Source organism: Cebidichthys violaceus, unplaced genomic scaffold (assembly GCF_023349555.1).
Source record: "Cebidichthys violaceus isolate CVI_PGR_0920_01 unplaced genomic scaffold, fCebVio1.0.p SCAF_54, whole genome shotgun sequence".
Lineage (NCBI taxonomy): Eukaryota > Metazoa > Chordata > Actinopteri > Perciformes > Stichaeidae > Cebidichthys > Cebidichthys violaceus.
In genome coordinates, this window is record NW_027176750.1 from 1495787 (window position 1) to 1516174 (window position 20388).

At 39.4% G+C, this 20388-nt stretch overlaps 1 protein-coding gene across 1 annotated transcript in view; it reads left to right on the forward strand.

The window, feature by feature from the left end:
• The window catches only part of arid5b (AT-rich interaction domain 5B), a 72926-nt gene that overhangs the window by 14720 nt on the left and 37818 nt on the right, over positions 1-20388 (forward strand). The window contains exon 4 of the mRNA XM_068731873.1: positions 17246-17476. Coding sequence (XP_068587974.1) covers positions 17246-17476 — 231 coding nt within the window. The remainder of the gene's footprint in view (positions 1-17245; positions 17477-20388) is intronic.

Genomic DNA, 20388 nt, shown 5'->3' on the forward strand with positions numbered 1-20388 from the left:
CTCCCCAGAGAACTGGCCTGATTCTTTTTTTCTTTTTTTTTCATTGCTGCCTGCCGAAATTGGTTTCTGCTCGTATACTACGAGGCCGAGCGTCTGAGAGCTGTATCTGCTGATACAGTTTGTTGGCTTTAGCCAGAAGAAACAGAGAGCTGTCGAAGGAGAATTAAATAAATAAAATAAAAATAAAAAATAAGATTGCTCTTGCTCACAAAATAGCTCAATAGGGTTTCTGTCTTGTCTTTCTTCAATTCAAGCCTTTAGCGCAGAAGCCAGTGAGCAGATAGTGAGCTGAGATGATGTGGAGGATTATATAAGGTCAAAGCTTGTGACTCCATGCATTCAAAGAACATAGATGGTGTTCCTGACTCCTGCACCTCACCTGTGGCATCATCAGTAACTGGTTCATCCCTCAGCGCTGTGGGGATCAGGGCTGTCTGAGAAAACAACCCGTGTATCCGTGCAGGCGAGAGAAAATATACAGTGTATTACCAAAGCAGACACCCCTCCCCTCGACTTTTAATGCTATTTTTGTGCTGCAGCACCTTTTGAAAATGTAATTAAACGACGCCATACAATTACAAAAATATTATGATCGGACTTATGACTGTCTGATATTAGATGTCTACTGCAGTGCTGCATATTAAAACTGTTAGGGATGGTAGTTAAGGTCATTCAGGTTATTCGTTTTTCGAGGAAAGGCATGTTATTCATGCAGCTTCTTTATTCTATGAAATACGCTTTGATTGATTATATCCATCCAATAGGCCCCTTTCACAGCAGCCCTTCTGACATGCAGGGTAAACACAGGTGTAATTGATACAATGAATTATGGTCCCATTTTATTCAGTGTGTCACAGCTATTCCAGTGAGCAGTGAACAGGCACAGTGGCTCGCCTAAATTCAACAGGGCCATAATTAATGTTGTTAATAACACCTGTGTTTACCCTGCAATGACAAGTAAAACTGGCTGCTACATCAGCGTTCAGAGGTAAATGCGACACGATGTATTTGAAGTTGTACTTAAAATGAATGACGTTATAGCATTCACCTCCTATAATCCTCAATAACTGACCTAACTGACCAAATTCCATACTACATACTAATTCTATACGGTATATTGTTGAACAAGTTTGCGGTTAGCATTTTATGATGGGTGTGATGCTCTACAAGCCAAAGTTGAGCTGGTCTCACCTTTTTGTTCAGCGCTTCAAAGACGCGTTGAAATGTCAACCAATCACGTGCTTTTGTTCCGCCCCTTGCCCTTCCACCTAATGAAATTCGGTTAGCCAATTCTCAGTGCTACGTTACGTCATTGCTATGTAAACAACCTCTTGAGCTTGGCCGTTTTGTTGCCTTTGACACTTGTCATGTTAAAATAACATAACGATGGCTACTCAGGTGTTCCACGTTTTGACAGTGAGCGATCATGCACCGTACCAGGAACCTGAAATCAAAGCAGCTAAAAGGAATTCAGACACCATCAATTTTATTATTTACACCTTGGCTCTTCCTACTATGACATGTCAAGATGTCTGATGTGAAAAAAGGACTTTCTTTGTGCATTGTATTGTGGAACAATAATGAACATCAACAAAACGAAGCCTCTTTTACTTCCTAATACTTTACTTTCATTTTTTTTTTTTTGTGCACACACTCGGAACGTCCTCAGAATTACAGCGTTGTCTGGAATTGGGACGGACTAGAACTTTACTCTATGTGATCAGAGCTAAACGTGCTTTGATTGAGCTGGAAAAGGCACAGTAGGCCAGTGAGGCACGGAGCGATATCACTGCATTTGAAGATTCCATACACCCTCGCCCCGCTCGGAGATAGTACGACTGTATTTCCAGCTGATGCAACATCTAATCGGTTTGCCAGGCTTGGCACATATACCTGAGTTGATATCCCGACAATATTTCAGTCGGAACATTTCAATTTGATGTAGAGGGTAGATTCTGTCCCTTTTCAGAGACTGTTGAGAGCGTCACTGAATGTTTTTATGCGGGCAGGAACTGGTGATAAGGAGACAGACAGATGCTGTCTTCTCATGGTTGATTTGTCTTGGTGACAATACAGAACAATATTTGGGACTTTGAGTCACTATCACACATGAAAATGTTTTATGTTTTGACTGCAACGTGGGAAGGAGTAAAGCGGTTTCTTGGAAAAGATAAAGAAAAAGTGTCGCGGTGTTACAAGAGTAATGGTATGTTGTGACTCAGACAGAGAGAGAGAGAATGCTTTTGTAAGACACGCCACACTGTGTTCCTCCATTCAGAATATGTGGCAGATTGTATCGTTTGCACTTGTTTACTTTCTGCCCTTCAAACATATTTGCTTCCCCTTCTGCTTTTTTTCCGCAGAACTAATTCTACAAACTGTCCAAAATCCTTTTTGAAGTAATTTAATGGAGTGTTTGTATTGATTATGTGCCTCCCTCACCCATCCCCACTTTCTCTCCTTCTTTGGTATGTTTTTTTTTTGTTTTTTTTCTCTTCTTTTTGGTGGTGCTGGGAGGCTTTATGGCAGTATCTTCTTCATTATGCTCAGACCTGTAGGAGAGAGAATCACAAGCTGTTTTTCCTCGCTGATGTGCTCATATCATTAATTCACTTCTGACTGGCCGGAAGCCAGAGAATTCTAAATCTGTAAGCAGTAAATTGTGTGCCGGGGTGGAAAAATCTATTAGATGTTTGAGCATGCCTCGAATTTGAATGGGAGAAAGAGAGAGAAAGACACATTGTGAGAGAAAGAGAGAGAGAGAGAGAGAGAGACCACCCTACATCTGAGCGATATCCTGTTATGGCTCGCACCGTTATCATATTCAGCTTCGTCGGATAGCTATATTCATTAATAATTTGTGTTATTTTATTTCTGGAATGTCACATAATGTGTTTTTTTTTGCTTTGAGCGAGGGAGGGGGCTGAAGGCTGATGTGGATGGTTAAACAATGAGAATGGCCTCAAAGGAAATGAAGAGCTCTGTCTCTCCATTAGCGAGGTCTGAAACAACAGTTGTGTCTCTCTTCTCTCCATTAGTCAGGTCTGGAACAACAGAGATGCTATTGATGTGACCTCTGCCAGGCATCTTAAATAGACAGAAAAGGAGTGAGGTTATTTCATAACACAATAGCTTGTCTCTTTCGAAGACAAATTTCTCAATAGAATTTTTTTGTTGTGATTATTTTATTATGAAAAGCCATAAAATCACATGAATCAGGAGGGTTTTTTTATCTCAGGTTGTGGGTTTTGTTTCTTAAACACATTCCCTGCTAGTTCCAGTTACACTCTGACTCACACTTAAGTGTTACCCAACCAGCAGGCTTACTGAAGAGATTTCTATATTTGTCTTTGTCGAGATGATGCTCATTTCAAGTATTACTGCAGCATTAATATTTCAGTGCCGAACTGCCTTTTGTACATGTCTCCCTGACATGTTATGTTGACGTTCTGCCTTATATGTGGATGATTCTGTGCTGCTCAGTGGGCCTTCTACACATCACAGATTGTACAATTAACAGCTCTGCATATTTTATGAGCATGCCAGTCCATCTGCTTTATGAATGCATGTAAAACCGTCCTGTCCTGTTGTGTGTATTAAAAGGACTTGAATTTCAAATCCACATTAAGAAAAACATACAAATGGACATGGCATTGTGAAATGAATATGAGCAGTGGTGGAATGTAAATCATGTATTAAATCTCTATGCAGATCTGAGCTACTTTATTCTACATCATAATTCTCCTGCACTACTTGTATTTGTCAGTTTAAGTTCACTATACTTTACAGATTCAGATTTTGCATACACATATGAAAATCCAGAGCTGATGCATCTTTGCAGATTAAACTACCCAACCGTGCATAAAATAGTTAAAATTAGCTCCACTCAACCGACTACAACAGTGAAATACTACTTATACACTAATGCATCAGTAATCATATTCCATTAATATATGAGTATACTCATAGGAACAATGTTGAGGACTGAGTAGGCTTATGAGCACTTTTAATTGTGATACTTATGGTACATTTAGCTAATAACACTTGCATGTTTTTACTTAAGTGACACTTTTACTTAGATACAGGATCCGAATGCTTCTTCCACCACTGAGTATGAACGGCATCGGCTCAACTAATTCAGATTAAGGCACATGAACTTGATTGATATCAGTGCATTGTCTTGGATAGGTGAACCTAGAGAGTGTCGGTACATTTAATTTGATACTGGTGTAGGATGATTTTCTATTGTTGTTTCTGTTGGTTCATACAGTTGATCGTGAGTTTCCAATTTAATGCAAGTGTAAAATATCCATTGCGGTCTCGTAGAACTTGCATCGTGACTCACTTTTCAAGCTTTGTGGCTGTATGATTTATAAGACCGATCTGCGCACATTGATAATAATAATAACTTGAATTCCACAGCATGTGTATGTGTGTGGGAACAAAATACCCATTTAATTCTGCCTTAACATTACAGCGTTAAAAAAACAATTTCAGTCAGACCTGTGCTAAAGTGAAAAATAGCTCTCGCCGCTGATTGCAGATCAGCTTTCTCGACATCCACTTAATATCTGCTATAATCTGAAAGGCAGCACTGATACAAGAGGGTCACATACTGTAGCCAGCTGCAGGGTATATACTGTAGTTAGTACACATTGTGGAAGATAGACTTCTAGCCTTGTAGGAATAACATAGTGTTCATTTCACAGCACAGAGGTAATGCATTTTTCCTGCATTCAAAGGTAATTGCAATGGGGGCTTTGATAGATTCCAGACCTTTGGTGGGAGCTGTGTGTGTGTGTGTGTGTGTGTGTGTGTGTGTGTGTGTGTGTGTATATATATATGCTCACACATACTTGCTTGGATACATAACTGCTCTTAATGCTTTTATTAAGCCAAGGAAATACAAATGACGTAATTTGTATTTGCAAAATATCTCTGTGCAGATGGTGTAATATATTTTGGTTTCTTTGATATATTGACTGCCAGAGGAGTTGGAAGGAGCGCCTTGGCTGCAAACAATAGATCATTGATGCCTCTCTGTCCTCTTTTTCAACCTGTCAGTCCATTTCCTTGTTATGTACTGGCCTGAGGAGCACTTGGCAAAATGAGAGGCATTCAGCCAGTCTTGTTTTTCCCCCTGATTTTCCCCTCAGCCATAACTCAAGGAAGCTGTTGTTTCAACCGACGTGTCAAAGGATAATATTTACAGTTAACATTAGCAGAGTCACTGAATCCCTATGTACCAATGTAGTAGGTGCAACCTTTATTGCTCTTACGAATGATGATTATTAAACAGGAGAGAGGACATCTGAGCAAATGGAGATGAAGCTAGATACATAAATATAACCTGGTATTTCAGTATTTGGCTTTCATGAGGAAGCAAAAGTGCATTTATAGCTTCATCACTATGACTGGCAAAGTTTTAAACAATAGAAACCGTTGCCAAATAATTGTCTCTTCTCACTGTGTTGTCACACTGTATACAATATACAAAAGACTCATATTGGACCTTTTTTACTTGCGAGCTGTTGTGAAAAACAAACAAACCCCACAGCAATATAACAGAGAGAAATACAAAATATGGAGTGACCAGTAAACATAAAGTTGTTATCGGAGCGAGTAGATATTCTCCATTGAAGTTCTTATCTTTCCTGCGAGATATGAGACAAGCAGCTACAAACACTGCATGTGCTGCATTACACTGATTACAGCTCTGTTGGTAAAGGTTTGCCCCATCAGAAGTCATGTTCTGTAATCTGGAATGAATACGTTTAAAGCCAAGCTGGTCGCAGTTTATCAGAAATTACCTGCTTGTTTAGCCAGATACTGTGTGTTTCACATGAGTAACACGGCAGCCTTGTGAAAACAGTTTGTGCAGGAGCGAGCTGGGGAACTTCAAACCGAGATCATTAGCGGTTGTGGAGAGAAAACAATTGTTAGTGGTTGTTTTCTTTTTTTTTGTGGGGCTGTTAGAGTATGTAATCACAACTAAGTGCTGGGAGAATTTCCTACAGTTTGCATTTCTGGGATTTGCTTTTGTATCTTCAGTACGCTTTATATCAAAGACAGCACATAAACAAGAAATGTGAACAGATGGTGCTGGTTTTTAATGACATATTGCTATCTGTAAAGTCTCTCTCTGAGCCACAGACTAAAACATCTCCCCTTGGGGAGCGCACCGCTCTAGTTGTTATCATCCGATGCTAATGTCACTCTTTTCTTTGTCACATTGTCAAGTCCTCCAGCTAAATAAATGCAATGTAAATTGAGTATTGTGCTGGATGTAATTATTGAAAAGGGTTCCAGTTGGCTTAACTCTACGGGCTCTGTTTATTTGAAGCCCTCCTCCTCTGTACAGATCTGATGATAGAGAGAGAAGGAGAAAGAGAGGTTCTTATATAATGACAGGAATTCACAATGGAGCCATGCTGAATGACAACCCCCCCCCCCCCCCCACCCCCAAACAAACAACCCCCCTTCTCTTCCTCATTACAGTTTTACTATTGGGAAACATGCCTGTCTCAAATAGCCTCTAGTATTCCTTTTCCCCCCTCCTGCTCTTTTTGTGCCTTCATTCTTTTACTGAAAACATATTAAATCATGTTTCCTTTTACACAGTTACACCCTGAGAAAGACGTCTGAGTAGATAATGAGAGGCCCTTCTTTGAGGAAATACACACGGCAACTTTGATCTAGAATGGCATGTAATTCCTTGCCTGACCCAATTCCCAATCTCCTGATAAGATGTTTTGTTTTTTTTTGTCTCGCTCTCCCTCCTTTGCTCTAACCTTCCCGCAGAACTCACTCAAATGGGAAGTTGCTGTCCCATTAAAGATACATTTAAAGCCAAACATGTCATCCATTTCATTCTGCAGGAGGAGGATGTGTGTGTGGTTGGAAACGCTGTCCGCTACAAGCTGAAACTCTCCACGTATCCCTCTTCCTCCCTGTCGGTGACAACCTCCGAGATCTCTGATCACAGCTGCGCAATTGAGTTTGTGTCGGACAGAGCTGCGTGACAAATGAAAGTGGCCGTCATAGTAGATAGAGTATCATCACCTGGGTGTAAAAGCTTTTAAGCTCGCTTGAGCAGAGGGAAAGAGACGTGGAGAGGGGTTTCACTTGTTTGTGTATAAGGCAGCTGTATTGCTGCAACCAAAGATAGTTGATTAAATTTGCTCCCTGTGGTATTTGCACATTTCAAGTTCTTGCAGAGCAGCTTGTTTTTACTTTCAGAATTGACTGCGCCATAAGTGGATTGACCCCCAAAACCCAGCAGTAGTCTTTCATTAGTCAGGATGCAGCCGGGGACCAGACAGCGAACAGTGTTTACGGTCAATCCATCACTACACAAAAGGGGATCAACATGGCACAAACTTGTCTTCCTCATCTTAAGGGACAATGTTGCTTCTAACCTCGTAGTAATCACGTCTTCAACTTCTCTATTCGTCATGACCAGGATAATTCGGAGGGGCCAAAGCTGTACACATAACTTCATCGACGGCACAACGGCGGGCCCTTTAGAGCGTCTGTGATAGCTCATTTGTTACGAGGCCCCCGTTGTTTTTTGATAGTCAAAAGAACCAATTTGGGTTTTTGACAAGGAGCTCCTCTGAATAATTCCTTCATGTATTACAGGACCTATTAAATGCAAACTTTTCAATCTGGCAATCAATAAGGCAGGCAGCTTTCCCTGGCCCCGTGCCAGACACATTAGGGCTGCGAGCGATGGTTGCTAGGGAGCTGAGCCTGCTCAGGGGAAAGAATGTTTAATGTAATAGAATCACATAAATCAACTGGAGGAAAGTGCTTGTGTTGTTTCTTCTCTTCTCTTCGCTTTTCTCCTCTCTGTTTAACTGAAAACATTTAATATGGGTGTGTGTTTTTGAAAATCTAGTACAGTCATTTTTTTTTCTCCCCCCTTCTGTCAACCGCAAGAACATCTGGGATGGAATTAAGCTGAGGGAAGTTGAATTTTCTCAGTGTTTATGTGTGTGTACACTTCTTATTATGAGTGTCAGTATGTGTGCGCGTGTGTGTGTGTGTGCACACACTTGATTTTGTACTCATAGCTGTGTGTCCTCAATCCCTGTGTCTCACACTTGAATAAATTGAGGTGAAAATTATATAAATGTTTCTTCTTCTCTTTTTTTCTTTGTCACAGGCCACTGCCCCACCCTGCTGAAATGAATGGGGCACTTTAGTGCTTTACTATAATTAAGAACAGGAGCCAGCATGCATGGAGGGCTCTCTTTCTCTCTCTTTCTATGTATCACTCCCTGTCAGTGTTACTCTCCCTCTCTCTGCCCTCTGTACAGTCTCACTAGAACATTTCCTCTGGGTGTTAGTGCCCTTTTGTGGGAATATGATTATCTTAGAAGAATTAGTGCAAAGTCGTGGCTTGTGAATGTAAAAGCCAGATCTCGCTTCAAGTCGTACTCCAACCATTGTACCTGATAACGCATTTAATATCAGATGCAAAAAACGTGTCCAGCAGATGTGATCAGCTTGAATTTTGATGCAATTGATTTACCTCCATAGAATCTTCTCAAACCACTCCTGCAGCATAAACTAATCCACAAATACACTGCTAGTGTCCTATTGTTCTGCTCCTGGGTTTACCACTTACACAGTTACTTTCTCAATATACACCAGACTCAGGACAGCAATGCTTTGTAGAATTAAAAAGTGTGAAATTTGCTGCTGAAAGTATGAATGTTTGGACGCTACTGAGTTTACAAATAGACGGCAAAGAAGTGGATTATCCTGCTGGGATGTTTCTACGGAGAGTTGATTCATTTCCACTCTGAGAGCTTATCAGTGGAATATATTGTAACCATGTGTTAGCAAACAGTTGCATCTTTACACATTTGGACAGTCACCAAGCAGTGGTGGACTGTAAAACTAAAACAATAAACTGAAAGATGCTGAAACCATCCATAAAGCTAATGCAGTCGGTTGATAATCCATGTAATCCATTGTTAATATACTGTAAAGACAATGGTTAGTGCAGCTGGATCATGATGATGTATCAATAAAATAAAAACGCTTAATAATAAGGAAGACTTTATTGTGGAAAATTCACAAAAATGATGATGCTATCATGATATTTATTTCAGCCTTATCGCCCCATTTGATCCTGAAACGATATATTTGAAGTATCCCTCCATAAAGAGTTGTGTGTTGTGTACATTGTGTCTGTTTGTGTGTGAGAGCACAGCTTGCAGCTGATATGATGAGCAGGGCAAAGGCGAGTCATGTGTCTGTGACTGATGTGATGATGACGGACGGCCACCGAGTCATTTGCAAACACAGTGTATGTTATTCAATACAGATCCATTAAATACATCTGAAATATGATTCCAATTCTTCCCCCTTTGAGCAAAACAGGCTGAGTGTTTCGTGACACACTGTGCGATTGCTCTGCTTTGTCTTACACCAATGCAGCGATTTATTGATGCCGCATCCTCCGCGTGATTAATGGGATTGTGTTTACAGCACAGACTAGCTTGCAATTAGCGAAATGTTCTAGCACATTCTGTTATATTCAAAATGTAGTCATTCACAGATTGGACAAGCAGTGAATCATGCAAATTCAATGAATTTATTTCATTGTTTCATTTAATTCTCTCTTCGTTGGAACCACAAGTGTGCAAGTATGCCTTCCCCCCCCCCCCCCCCCCCCCCCCCCCCCACGCACGCATCCTTTCCATTCGGTGTCACTGACAGATGCTGTTCCCTCTTTATTTGGTCAGGTTTCAATAACATGAAACCAATAGCCAGATCGGGCGCCTGCTGCTGCTTATATGGACCCCTCTCAGTGTCATGTCCCCTCATTGACGAGTGAGAGAGAGAGAGAGAGAGAGAGAGAGAGAGAGAGAGAGAGAATGCGGATGAATCAGAGATGTGTTATATATTATGAGAATGGGCTAAATGGAAACCTCAGAGATCAATACAGAGCAGAGAGCCTGCAGAACGGAGTGAGAATACCAAACAAGAACCTCCTCCTCTCACCGTTTCCCTCTTTCTTTTTCTCGTCTCCCTCTTTTCTTCATCAATGTGTTACTTCATGCCGATTGTTTTTTTTTTTTTTTTTAAAGCTTTTAACTTCGCTTTGGTGTTTAAAAAAAAAAAAAAAAAAAAACCCACATCAAATATGAAAGTGACATTATTGGCTCTGGGTTACATGCCTTGCCATTTCTCGCCAACCCCACAAAAGCTGCAGGGGGATCCAGTAAATTCCTTGGCCGAGCAGATAATGTGGAAATGTTGACAACAGCACATTTTAGCAGAGTGAGTGATTTAAGAACTACAGCGGGTGACAGCGAGCATGAGAGTAATGGTTTTCAGCTTCTTCCTGCTCGTCTGTGACAAGAGAAATGAGCATACTTGCTCGAAAGATCTTGTCAGAGCTTGTGGGCAGTTTGAATATTTTTAAGCTCGGTTGAATGTAAATGACACAGTTTACATGAGTCACATTTGGGTTTTAATTAGCCAGCGCGGATCTGCTTTTAACTGTCAGCAGCCCTCATATTACGGCTACTTTCAGTCCCAACTCGTAAAGCAGCTGTAGGAATTCTCCAATAAAAGCAGAGGATCTGAGAGATGCAGCAGTGGATTGCCCTTTTTATTTTTCTGGATTGGAATTCAATGATATAAATGATGTTTCATCTGACATTGCAATGGCTATTCATCCAGCGGAGCAGCTGCTTCAACCACAACTAATGAGTTTCATGTCGTATGCACATTTCTGAAAATCTGATTATGATGAGTAATTTATCATGCTTGTTAGGGAAGAGAATCATTTTTTTTCCCTTTGAAGTAATTACACAACATATCCTTTAATTCTTTCTGGTGTAATGCGGCGTTAGAGCTTCTCCTCCTGTCTCTCTCTTATACATTGAGGCTGCAGTACTTTACTGTTTAGTGTTTTAAGGAAGAACTGGCTCACTGGAATATTTCCCTCATAAATATCAAATCCATCCTGCGTTGTTGAATATCATTTTGTCATATTTATGAGCCAAATATTGTGCGCATATATTACACCATGTTACTTTTACTATGTTGGAGTCGATTGAGATCCATATTTTTCTGTGCAGAGTGCTTCCTGACAGCTGTTGTTGCTAATGACTTTACCAGTCTGCTGTGGACTGCAGCAACGTCGGTTACAGTGTATTCCAATATTTGTGTTTTAAAAATGTTTTCAATTTTGCATGTTTTAGCACATTAATTAACTACGAATCCCCTGGAGTTGACAGCTACACCAACCTGCTTTTAGATGTATTCTCCTCATTCTTGTTTCATTCAGGGCTATTATGTTGATTCATTTTATGATCAATTGAACACTTGTTTTATTTACTCCATGAAATCTCACAAAATAGTGTAAAATGCAGCTCACTATTTTGACCTCAAGTCAATTTTGCCTGCTTTGTCTGGCAAAATACAACAATATTCAATTGAGGATATTCAATTACGATAAAAGCAGCAAATCCTCCCATTTGAGAAGCTGCAGACAGATGTTTATATATGGAGTTTCTGCTCAATAAGTCACTTTAAACAAACTTCAAAAATGCCCGTCAGTCAGCTTTTTTTTCAGCACTTGTTTCATTTCATGCCAGCGCAACAAGAAAACCACCTTGCAAAGACCTAAAACCTGGTTTTATTGAAATGCGTTTGTGAGTGATTGATTTGTGTGATTTTGAAATAAGATGTGTTGAAAGGAAATTCTGTTTCTAAGAAATGAGGACCGTTGGCTGCTGAAAGCATCTACTTCATTAGTCATTTTGAGAGGAAGACGGACAGAAATGAGACACTGATGTATGAGCATGATTTCATTTTCTCATGTTTTGCTTTAAAAAGTTGCTGTCTGGCAGACGCTTCTCAATTTTCCTTGTTTAGCAAATGCGTCAAAGAAGAAACATTTATTATAGCATTTATTCTCTGTTACATTACATTACATTACAGTCATTTAGCAGACGCTTTTATCCAAAGCGACTTACAATAAGTGCATTCAACATTGGTAATCAAAAGAACTACTTGTCACCAGAAGTCATAAATACATTTCCTTTTCCAAGGAAATTTTTTTCCTCCGTGAAATATTACTAAATGTAATATTAGCAACATTTAAGACTTTGCAAGTCAATTTGTATTTTGTGAATACAAAACAATGGCTTCCTGGAAGCCAGTAAATCAATACAATCAAATCTAGCAGTACGGTCTTTGACTTTTTTTTAGCTGTACAGTTGTTTTATGTCACGTCTTCAAAGATGTGTAAAAACAAAGTATAAAAGCAAAAGTAGTGCAGTGTAACTACTCATGTTGTTCTCTGTTAGTGCTTTGCTCTCCATCCCTGCTTGTATAGTTTATGATTAAAAGAGGTGCTGGAAGAAGAATATTGCTGCACCTGAGTGACAGATGTTTGTATGCTTTTGTTTTTGTGAAAATCAACAGATATAGATTTCTTTGAGTTCACTTCCCTTTCATTTGTGTGGCATCTGTCTTATCCCCTGGGCAGTGATTCATAACAAAGCACAATCCTACAAAGCCACACCAGCAACATACTGTATTGATTCACTGTAGTTTCTTCAATGCCACATTTGGTCAAAAGCGCTAGTATGTTTCTATGAATAAACAAAGAAAATGTTGGTGTGTAAAAGCTCTATGTAACTAACTGATGGGATCTTCGAGGTATTGCAGGCCACACATGAGTTTAGCAAACTGTCCCTTTTTTATAATTGTCTTCCTGACATCAGGGGGTAGATGGCTCAAATCTCCAGTAGAAACACACAATCATTGGTCCTGACCCGTTGCACGAGCAGTTCAATCATTTCTGGATTCTTGGTGTATTCATGTAATTCTTGTGTCTGAAATTATTATTTATTTTTTTTTTTTTAAATGGATTCCTGCTTGCATTTCAATTTGCATATTACAAAACTGGTTCAGTCATGCGTTTTTAATCTTGGCAATTTTAGTAAGATCAGCCGCTTATTCTGTCGTCTCAAAACACTGTGGGACTCATTCACGCCTTTGTCACTTCTTGGTTACGCTACTGTAATGCACTTTTTATTTGAGTAACTCAGTCATCCTTGGAGTGTCTACAGCTCCTAAATATGACTACGTGTATGCAAATATACCTCCTGCTTTTGATTCATTCGATCAGTACATTTCAGAATAGATTTTTGAAATGACATTCAGGTAAGGCCTTGGCACGGAAGAGCTGCTACCTACAGTATTTCGCTGGAGCCTTAGAGTAGTAGAAGCTGGTTGAAGACACTCTGACAGCAGCAACAATAGAAGAAGCAATAACAACAAGACATAAAAAAAAAAACGGATCAAGGTCTTTCAGCTGTCTGTCTGACTAATCAAAAAGAGAGCAAGCTTTTTTTCCAACCTATATTCTTGATTTTATACAGAAAACATTATTAAAGTAAGTTAGTGTCCCTTTAATGCTTACACAGATCATCTAATGCACAGTGTAGTACTACATAATGTACTTAACTTCTGGTATACTTTTATCACTTTACTGTTTGTTGCGTATTGTATTAGAGTGTATTGAGAGCTGCGCTGACTGAGTGGTTATAACGTCAGCTGTCCTGCAGAGCAGTTATGACCCCGATACTATTGTAGTTTATGAGGTCAGGATCTTTACAGCGTGTTCTGAAAATAATCTGCCACACCACAGCTGTTTGATCAACACGCTGCAGTGAGAGGTCTGACAGACAGACAGAGAAAATAGATCCAGAGAGAGAGAGCAAATAAATTGCATAATGTTGTCAGTGTCTTCCAGCTCTCCAGTGTTACAGTCACAGCCCCCACCAATTAGAAACCTTACGTAAAGATAAGGACGCCCTTTATTTTGAAAGGTCGGCTGTGAGAACAAAAGGATTTTTTTTAAAGTATATATATATACTCAATTTACATCACACGCACTAATGCACACACACACACACACACACATACCGACATGCATACTTTACGTCTTTGTACTGTTATTAATGCCCTGCGGCTCTCTCTCCAAATTGAATCTAATCAAGTGAAATGCTGCGAGGGTCCTCGGGAGAAAGAGCAGGTCTGACGGTGACCGCTTACAATAAAATCCCTGACATTTTGAAACAAGGCTTGCTCTACCTCTGAGCTGTAATTGCATACGACAACAACGGACACAATCTTTGATGAATGTGTGCCTGCAGTGTAATATGCATGTGCGTGTATGCAGGAATATGTGTGTTTGTACATCTGTCGGCTTAGTGGCATCTACCTCGGCATACAGGCTCTCCCTCTGTGTGTGTGTGTGTGGTTGTGTGCCTGTTGGATGAATGGTTTTAATAATTTCTTTTGAAGTGGTCGTCTTATTGGAGTATAGTGGAACTAATTACGCTGATTGTCGGGAATGCAGCTGCTGTTGATATGAATGGTGTTCTTCCTGCCCTGTTTCTGCTGCACATTTTAGCCTCCAGTTTGATACAATAACACCAAAGAGGGAAAATGCATTTTTCTATGCCTGTTTTGTCTTTAGAGTGGCAAGGTGAAAAGCTTGCTAGTTAGCCACCCCTGAAATATTAACTTACCAGCAGAAATTCCCATGAATGTCAAGCCAAGGGCTTTGTAAAAGCAGACAGCACAGTGAATAATTCATGTCGAAATTGTGTTTCAAACTGCCTGACTCTGCTTCATCAACCGTTTGAACCGTGTAGTCGGCTTTGTAAGCTAGAAAAATATTAGCACTCTACTTTCAAACAACACTCTCTGAGAGCAAATGAGTCTACAAAATGTGACATTGACTGGAGCTTTAGGGAACAATGCACATGCATAATGTGTCTATGTATTATGATTTGGCCAATTTCCCGTCATTGTGCAGTACTGTATTGTGTTGTATCACCTCTGCTGAGGTCATTTTATTATCATATAATCACCATAGTGGAAGATAATAAATTACACACCTCAGAGAGCTTTGGACCAGATACACCATATTTTACCATATTGTATTTTGTCATATAAAGACACCTTACGTTCAAGTGTGGTATTATATTAGAGCTCAAACAATTAGTCAATAATCTATTAGTAGATCAACAGAAAATACATTTTTCTAATTAATTTTTTTAAATAATTCCTTAACCATGTTAGGTAATATTAGGAACAACAAATGCCAACAAGTCAGTGGTTTAAGCTTCTCAAACGTCAATATCTGCAGGTTTTCTTAGTCTTCTAGGATATTAAACTGAATAGTTTTGGACTGTTAGTCTGATAAAACAAGACATCTTTGGGAAATTGTTACATGATAAGATATTTCCTTATATTTTACGGACTGAGCAATTAATCGAGAAAGTAATTGACGGATTCATTGATTATGAAAATAACCATACATTGCAGATCTATTTTATATTATTTTGAATATCTCTTTGTGTATGGGGCTACATGTCATGTCATTTCCCTTCTGTGTTTATGGTGGTTAATATTTAGTCCTGTTTTATGGCAGAAGTGTTAAACATTATAGACAGACAAGACTAATGAGACTTAGTTTAACATAGAGCTCCTGAAAGGTAACACAAGGAAACCACCGTGTCCAATATCATTTTAAAAAATTGGAAAATGTTTCTTCTAAACGTTCAAATTGGCTCATTAAAGTATTTACTCTCCTACAGTTAATAATGTAATTTTAATCAGCATCAGTAACATATGGCCTTAACAGCTAACTCTGTTACTTGTATAACATCCACATATTGACAACATTGAGAAGAGATTTTAATAGAAGCAAAATAAACTACATTTATTAACATTTATAGTCTGCTGGTTCTGTGGTTACGTATAATGTCAGGGTAAATGTCATGAACAGATATTGTTAATAAATACAAATAAGACAGTCTTGGTATTTCATGCTATTGTAGATGTCTCCAGAATCACATTTTGCCCTGAAGACACACACAGACTCACAATACCAGCATCAGTGTCACAGCTAGTAAAAGAACATTCCAGAGCACTTAGGTCTCTGGAACTCATCAAGTCCTGTAAATGTGGTTGGTCGGTGTTACTGGTGGTTTAATATTAACAGTTTGATTTGCCTATCAACATTTCTTCCTGGTTTTTGTGAGAGCTCATGACGTCAGCTCAGTTTTTACTTCCTGTCCAGAGGTTTCTTTGCCAGTTAGTCAGTCAGTCACAGGTAATAATGCCTCCGTCGACCTTACATACTGTCAGTGGAATATTAATTACACACCCACATGAGAAACAACACACCCAATGTGGTGGTAATGGGAGGTTTCCCTACCACGTAAGTAAAACATTGAGCCTTGTTATCAACCAATAAATGATTACACTAGAGGCCATATATCTTTAAGCAAGATGGAAAGCTGTAATTATTAATACAAACTTGCCAATCAAAATATCAAGCATCTAGATCTGTTTTTGTATTATTCCTTTTGTCACTCTATCAGCGATGCATGTCAAGCATTTCAAACATGCAGCCCAACAACATAACTGTTTGTACAGTTCACATGAAAGGGAGGCATGTCAGTCTGGTGAAATGTATTATTACCACGAGAAAAGGGTGTGAAACCTTTTAAAGTCGCAGCGTTACAGCAAATTTAGGGCATGTTGCTTCCTGAATGTGATGCATTTCCTGAAACACGCAGAGAGATCCTCGTGATGGGATATCAGGTAGCAAGACAAATTAATATATGTTGTATGGGAACTGTTGGAATATCAGGGTAATGCTTGGTACTGGACAAAGCGGCATTTAGCAAAGATGTATTGCTTCCCAGCAATTATTGAAAATTCATGAAAATGAAGTAAATGTTTTGGCATCTCTCGAAGCAATATGCACATGAAAAGTTTCTTTGTTGTTGGATTTTTTAAATCACATTCTTTCATATTTACCTTCTTGAGATTTATGTGGTACTTAGCAAATGTGACAGTACAAAAAAAAAATACTTAGTTTAAGATCTCAAACATTACAGGCAACCTTGAAATTTAAAGCCAATAGCGAGGAATAAAAAGGATCATTTTAACAGCTCACTGGCAATAGATGTGCCAGAATATAATAGTAGCCAAAGAATGATCTATGAGTGAAAATAAAGTCATAGAATCTGAAGAGAAATAGTAGAGTGAATGTGTCATGTAAAATGAAATGCTGCCATTCTCTACAAATCTTACAGGAGCACTTGAATAAATAAAAGAAAAGTTCTCTATTTCCCTGCAAATATTTCCTTTATTTAATGTTTATGTCTGTATTTTGTGTGTTTTTCAGGCCAGGAGGAGGACGGGCGGAAGGTTTTGGTCCTCAGTTACCCACAGTATTGCCGGTTCCGCTCAGTTTTGGCGCGGCTCAGAGAGCAGCCGTCCTCTCTGCTCATAGACCACACGGTGCTAGCGCTGGGCGGCATCGCTGCGTTGGGCGGGAGCACGAGGATCCTGTACTGCCGGGACACCTTCGAAAATCCGGCCCTGCTGCAGAACGAGAGCATCTGTGACGAGTTTGGTGAGTTTCGCAGCTGGCGATTTTGATTGTAGCCTTTGGATAGTTATCATATTAGCTCATCTGCAATGCCAACAGCCATTACAGGGGCAGTTTATGGCGTTTGGAGTGTTGCACATTGAGCCCATGAAACATCAAACTACTCATGTCCTGAGCTCTGGACGTAAGCACGCACTTAAAACTCATTCTCACAGTACGGTTCATCTCAAACTTTCAATTATGTCATTTTGGTTAGCGTGACTATTTGTTGAAGTCTGCTTTTTGTGGAAAATGGAAAGTGTTTTCTCTTCTTGGGCCAAGCAATTTGACAACAGAAAATGTATTTGATCCCGTTTGAAATTCTACTTTGTGTAATGGCTGGCTATCAAAATGAAGACCATCAAAGGGCAAAGAAAACTGCCATTCGAGTTTCAAAGCCCAAATACAGCACAGTTGCTGTCCTGTGAAAATCATGTAAACAACAATCAGCATTTCATGAAACAGCCCTGTTTACAGTTTTCTGTCAATGCAATGAGCACCCGTATCATTTTACACATCACAGTCTGTTCACAGGTCTCGGGGAGTACTATGTATGGCACATGAGCAAAACGTTGTATGAATCCTTTTGTGGCTCCAGAAGGAGTTGTGCGAAATCAGATGAATTGCCTCAGGTGAAGTCACTTGAGTCAGCATTATGTGTACTACATGGACTAGAAGTTTGAAAATGAAAAAAACCTGGCGGGTGTGGAATTAAAAAGAAGTGTGCTCACCAGACTGCAGCCAGCGTATTGAGGCTACATCAGCTGCTACTAGCATAACAAACCTTAATCTCCAACAGAGCCGTTTGTGGTCAACTTGCTTTGTGGGTAATGTAGGCGTAGGCAAATACAAATACCATATCTGGTTGTGCTGTATCAATTTTTCTACTTTTCTTTGTCTGTTGGGAGTCAGTGTTATAGGAGTGCAAAGCTAAAGCGGCGGTGTATTCTTTTAAATGGTGTATTTAGCGAAAGAAGTACAACGATTTTCCTATTTCATAAAGGAACACTTAATCCTTCAGTTTTCTAAATAAAATCACCAAATTTGTAGATGTATGTTTTATAATACTGTATGATATAGGTCACGTGGTTTGCCTTGGAATGAAATATATGCAACACAGAAGAACGAGAGAAATTGGAATTCCTATATTTGTTGTTTATTACTCTCTATGAGGACGTCCATGCTTCATTTTTCAGCGCTGTAATTTGGATTTGTGTGTAGATCATGTGAGTTTAGGTGCTGTGGTCTTATTTCACTTTGTTTCTTATAACTTTTCTATTTTTCCTTTTTGGTCTTTCATTGACCAAATGAATGAAAGCCTTTTAACTGAACAAGCTTTTAAATGTTTATTTTAGTTAATTAAGTCTTAAGACTGATCATCATTTGCTCTCAATATGTTCTTCATTTTTCTTTATGTTTACGAACACAAGTGACCACCATTCAGACACCCTCTTAAGTCACACCTAAGAAAAACATTTTGTGGTTCCAGTGAGGAATTTTGAAGTGCTTGAACATGTCTATTGGCCTTTCACTGTGCTTTCCCTACCGCTCATGAATCCACACATTTTATTAACCCCGAGCTGAGCTAAAACAAAGGAGTAATGTGATTCATCTCTCTTTATATTTCCTCTGCTCGGTAGCACAGTGGAGCTCAGCGGGCTCTTGTGCAGCATCAATTTGACATTCACAGTAACGGCTCCTCTGGTCAAAAGTCATTGTTTTTCTTTTCCTGTAAATTTGCCAGTAGGTAATTGCATTTTAACAGAGCAGCAGAGGTGAGACCAGAAGGGAAAACGGTTTTAGGCATTGGAAAATAAGTTATGAATAGTAACGCTAACATCCTGTGGCTGCTATTGCTCATTCACTTGGCTGAATAATGCCATTCCTCTGTGAGCCACATTTAAGCTAAAGGTTTATTTTCAGAACCTAAGGGACTTCTTTTTTTTCTTTTTTTTTGACTAAGGCAACCAGATTTCTAATGTTATTCACATAAAGGTTTACTAGGTTTGGAGCAGGTTTTTATTTCCGCTTGAATTGCTGCTAGGTGATTTGTTTGAAAAACAGCAGAGGTAAGTAATTTCCACCACTCTGCCAAGTGAACTACGGCCTCAAGGGCGTCTTACTTATTAGGCACAAACACACACATGAATGTTTGCACATATGTGCTTAGCAACATACACAACTGCTGAGCAAAGTTCTCCTGCCATTTACAGGCTGCATATAAAAAAAAGCAGCCATAAACGCCATATTAAATCCACCTTTATTAGGATAAATACCAGCACTGTGGACACATAAGAAGCAATACTGTGCAGCTTTGAAATATTAAAAAGTTAAAATCGATCTGGGGAACAATTTTAGCACCTTCTTTGATGCTTCTTTCGATGCTAATTCTGACCTTTTAGATTCAGCCAAATCTGCTGTGGCAGCTCTAATAGCCGTCCATCTTGTCTAGGCTAATTCATAGAAGTGTGTCAGGCTACCTCAGGGGGTAGAGAAGGCTCAGGGAGAAAAAAAAAAAAAAGTGCTATGGCAGGAATTCAGCAAGCCTGTTGGTACAGTATTGTGTGAAATGTAGCCATCAGATGAAAGCCTGCTGGTGAAATACATTCTATTTTTGATAGTCTGGTTATGGTTTCAACACAGCACTGCAGTAGGTGTAAATACAGCGTAATCACGTACAGATTATTATATAAACGGCAGCATGTTTTTATTCCAGCATGTGCTGTGTGCGCTTGCTCCGATGTATTTTTTGGAGGTGAGTAGTGAAACATCAACATGCTCCGGTTCCTGTGTACATAATGACTTTGATATCTTCAGTGTTTGTTCTCACTTTACTGGATGATGTAAGGTCGTCCCTGGTACGACAGTGACAGTTGTGCTTTATCCAACTCGATCTC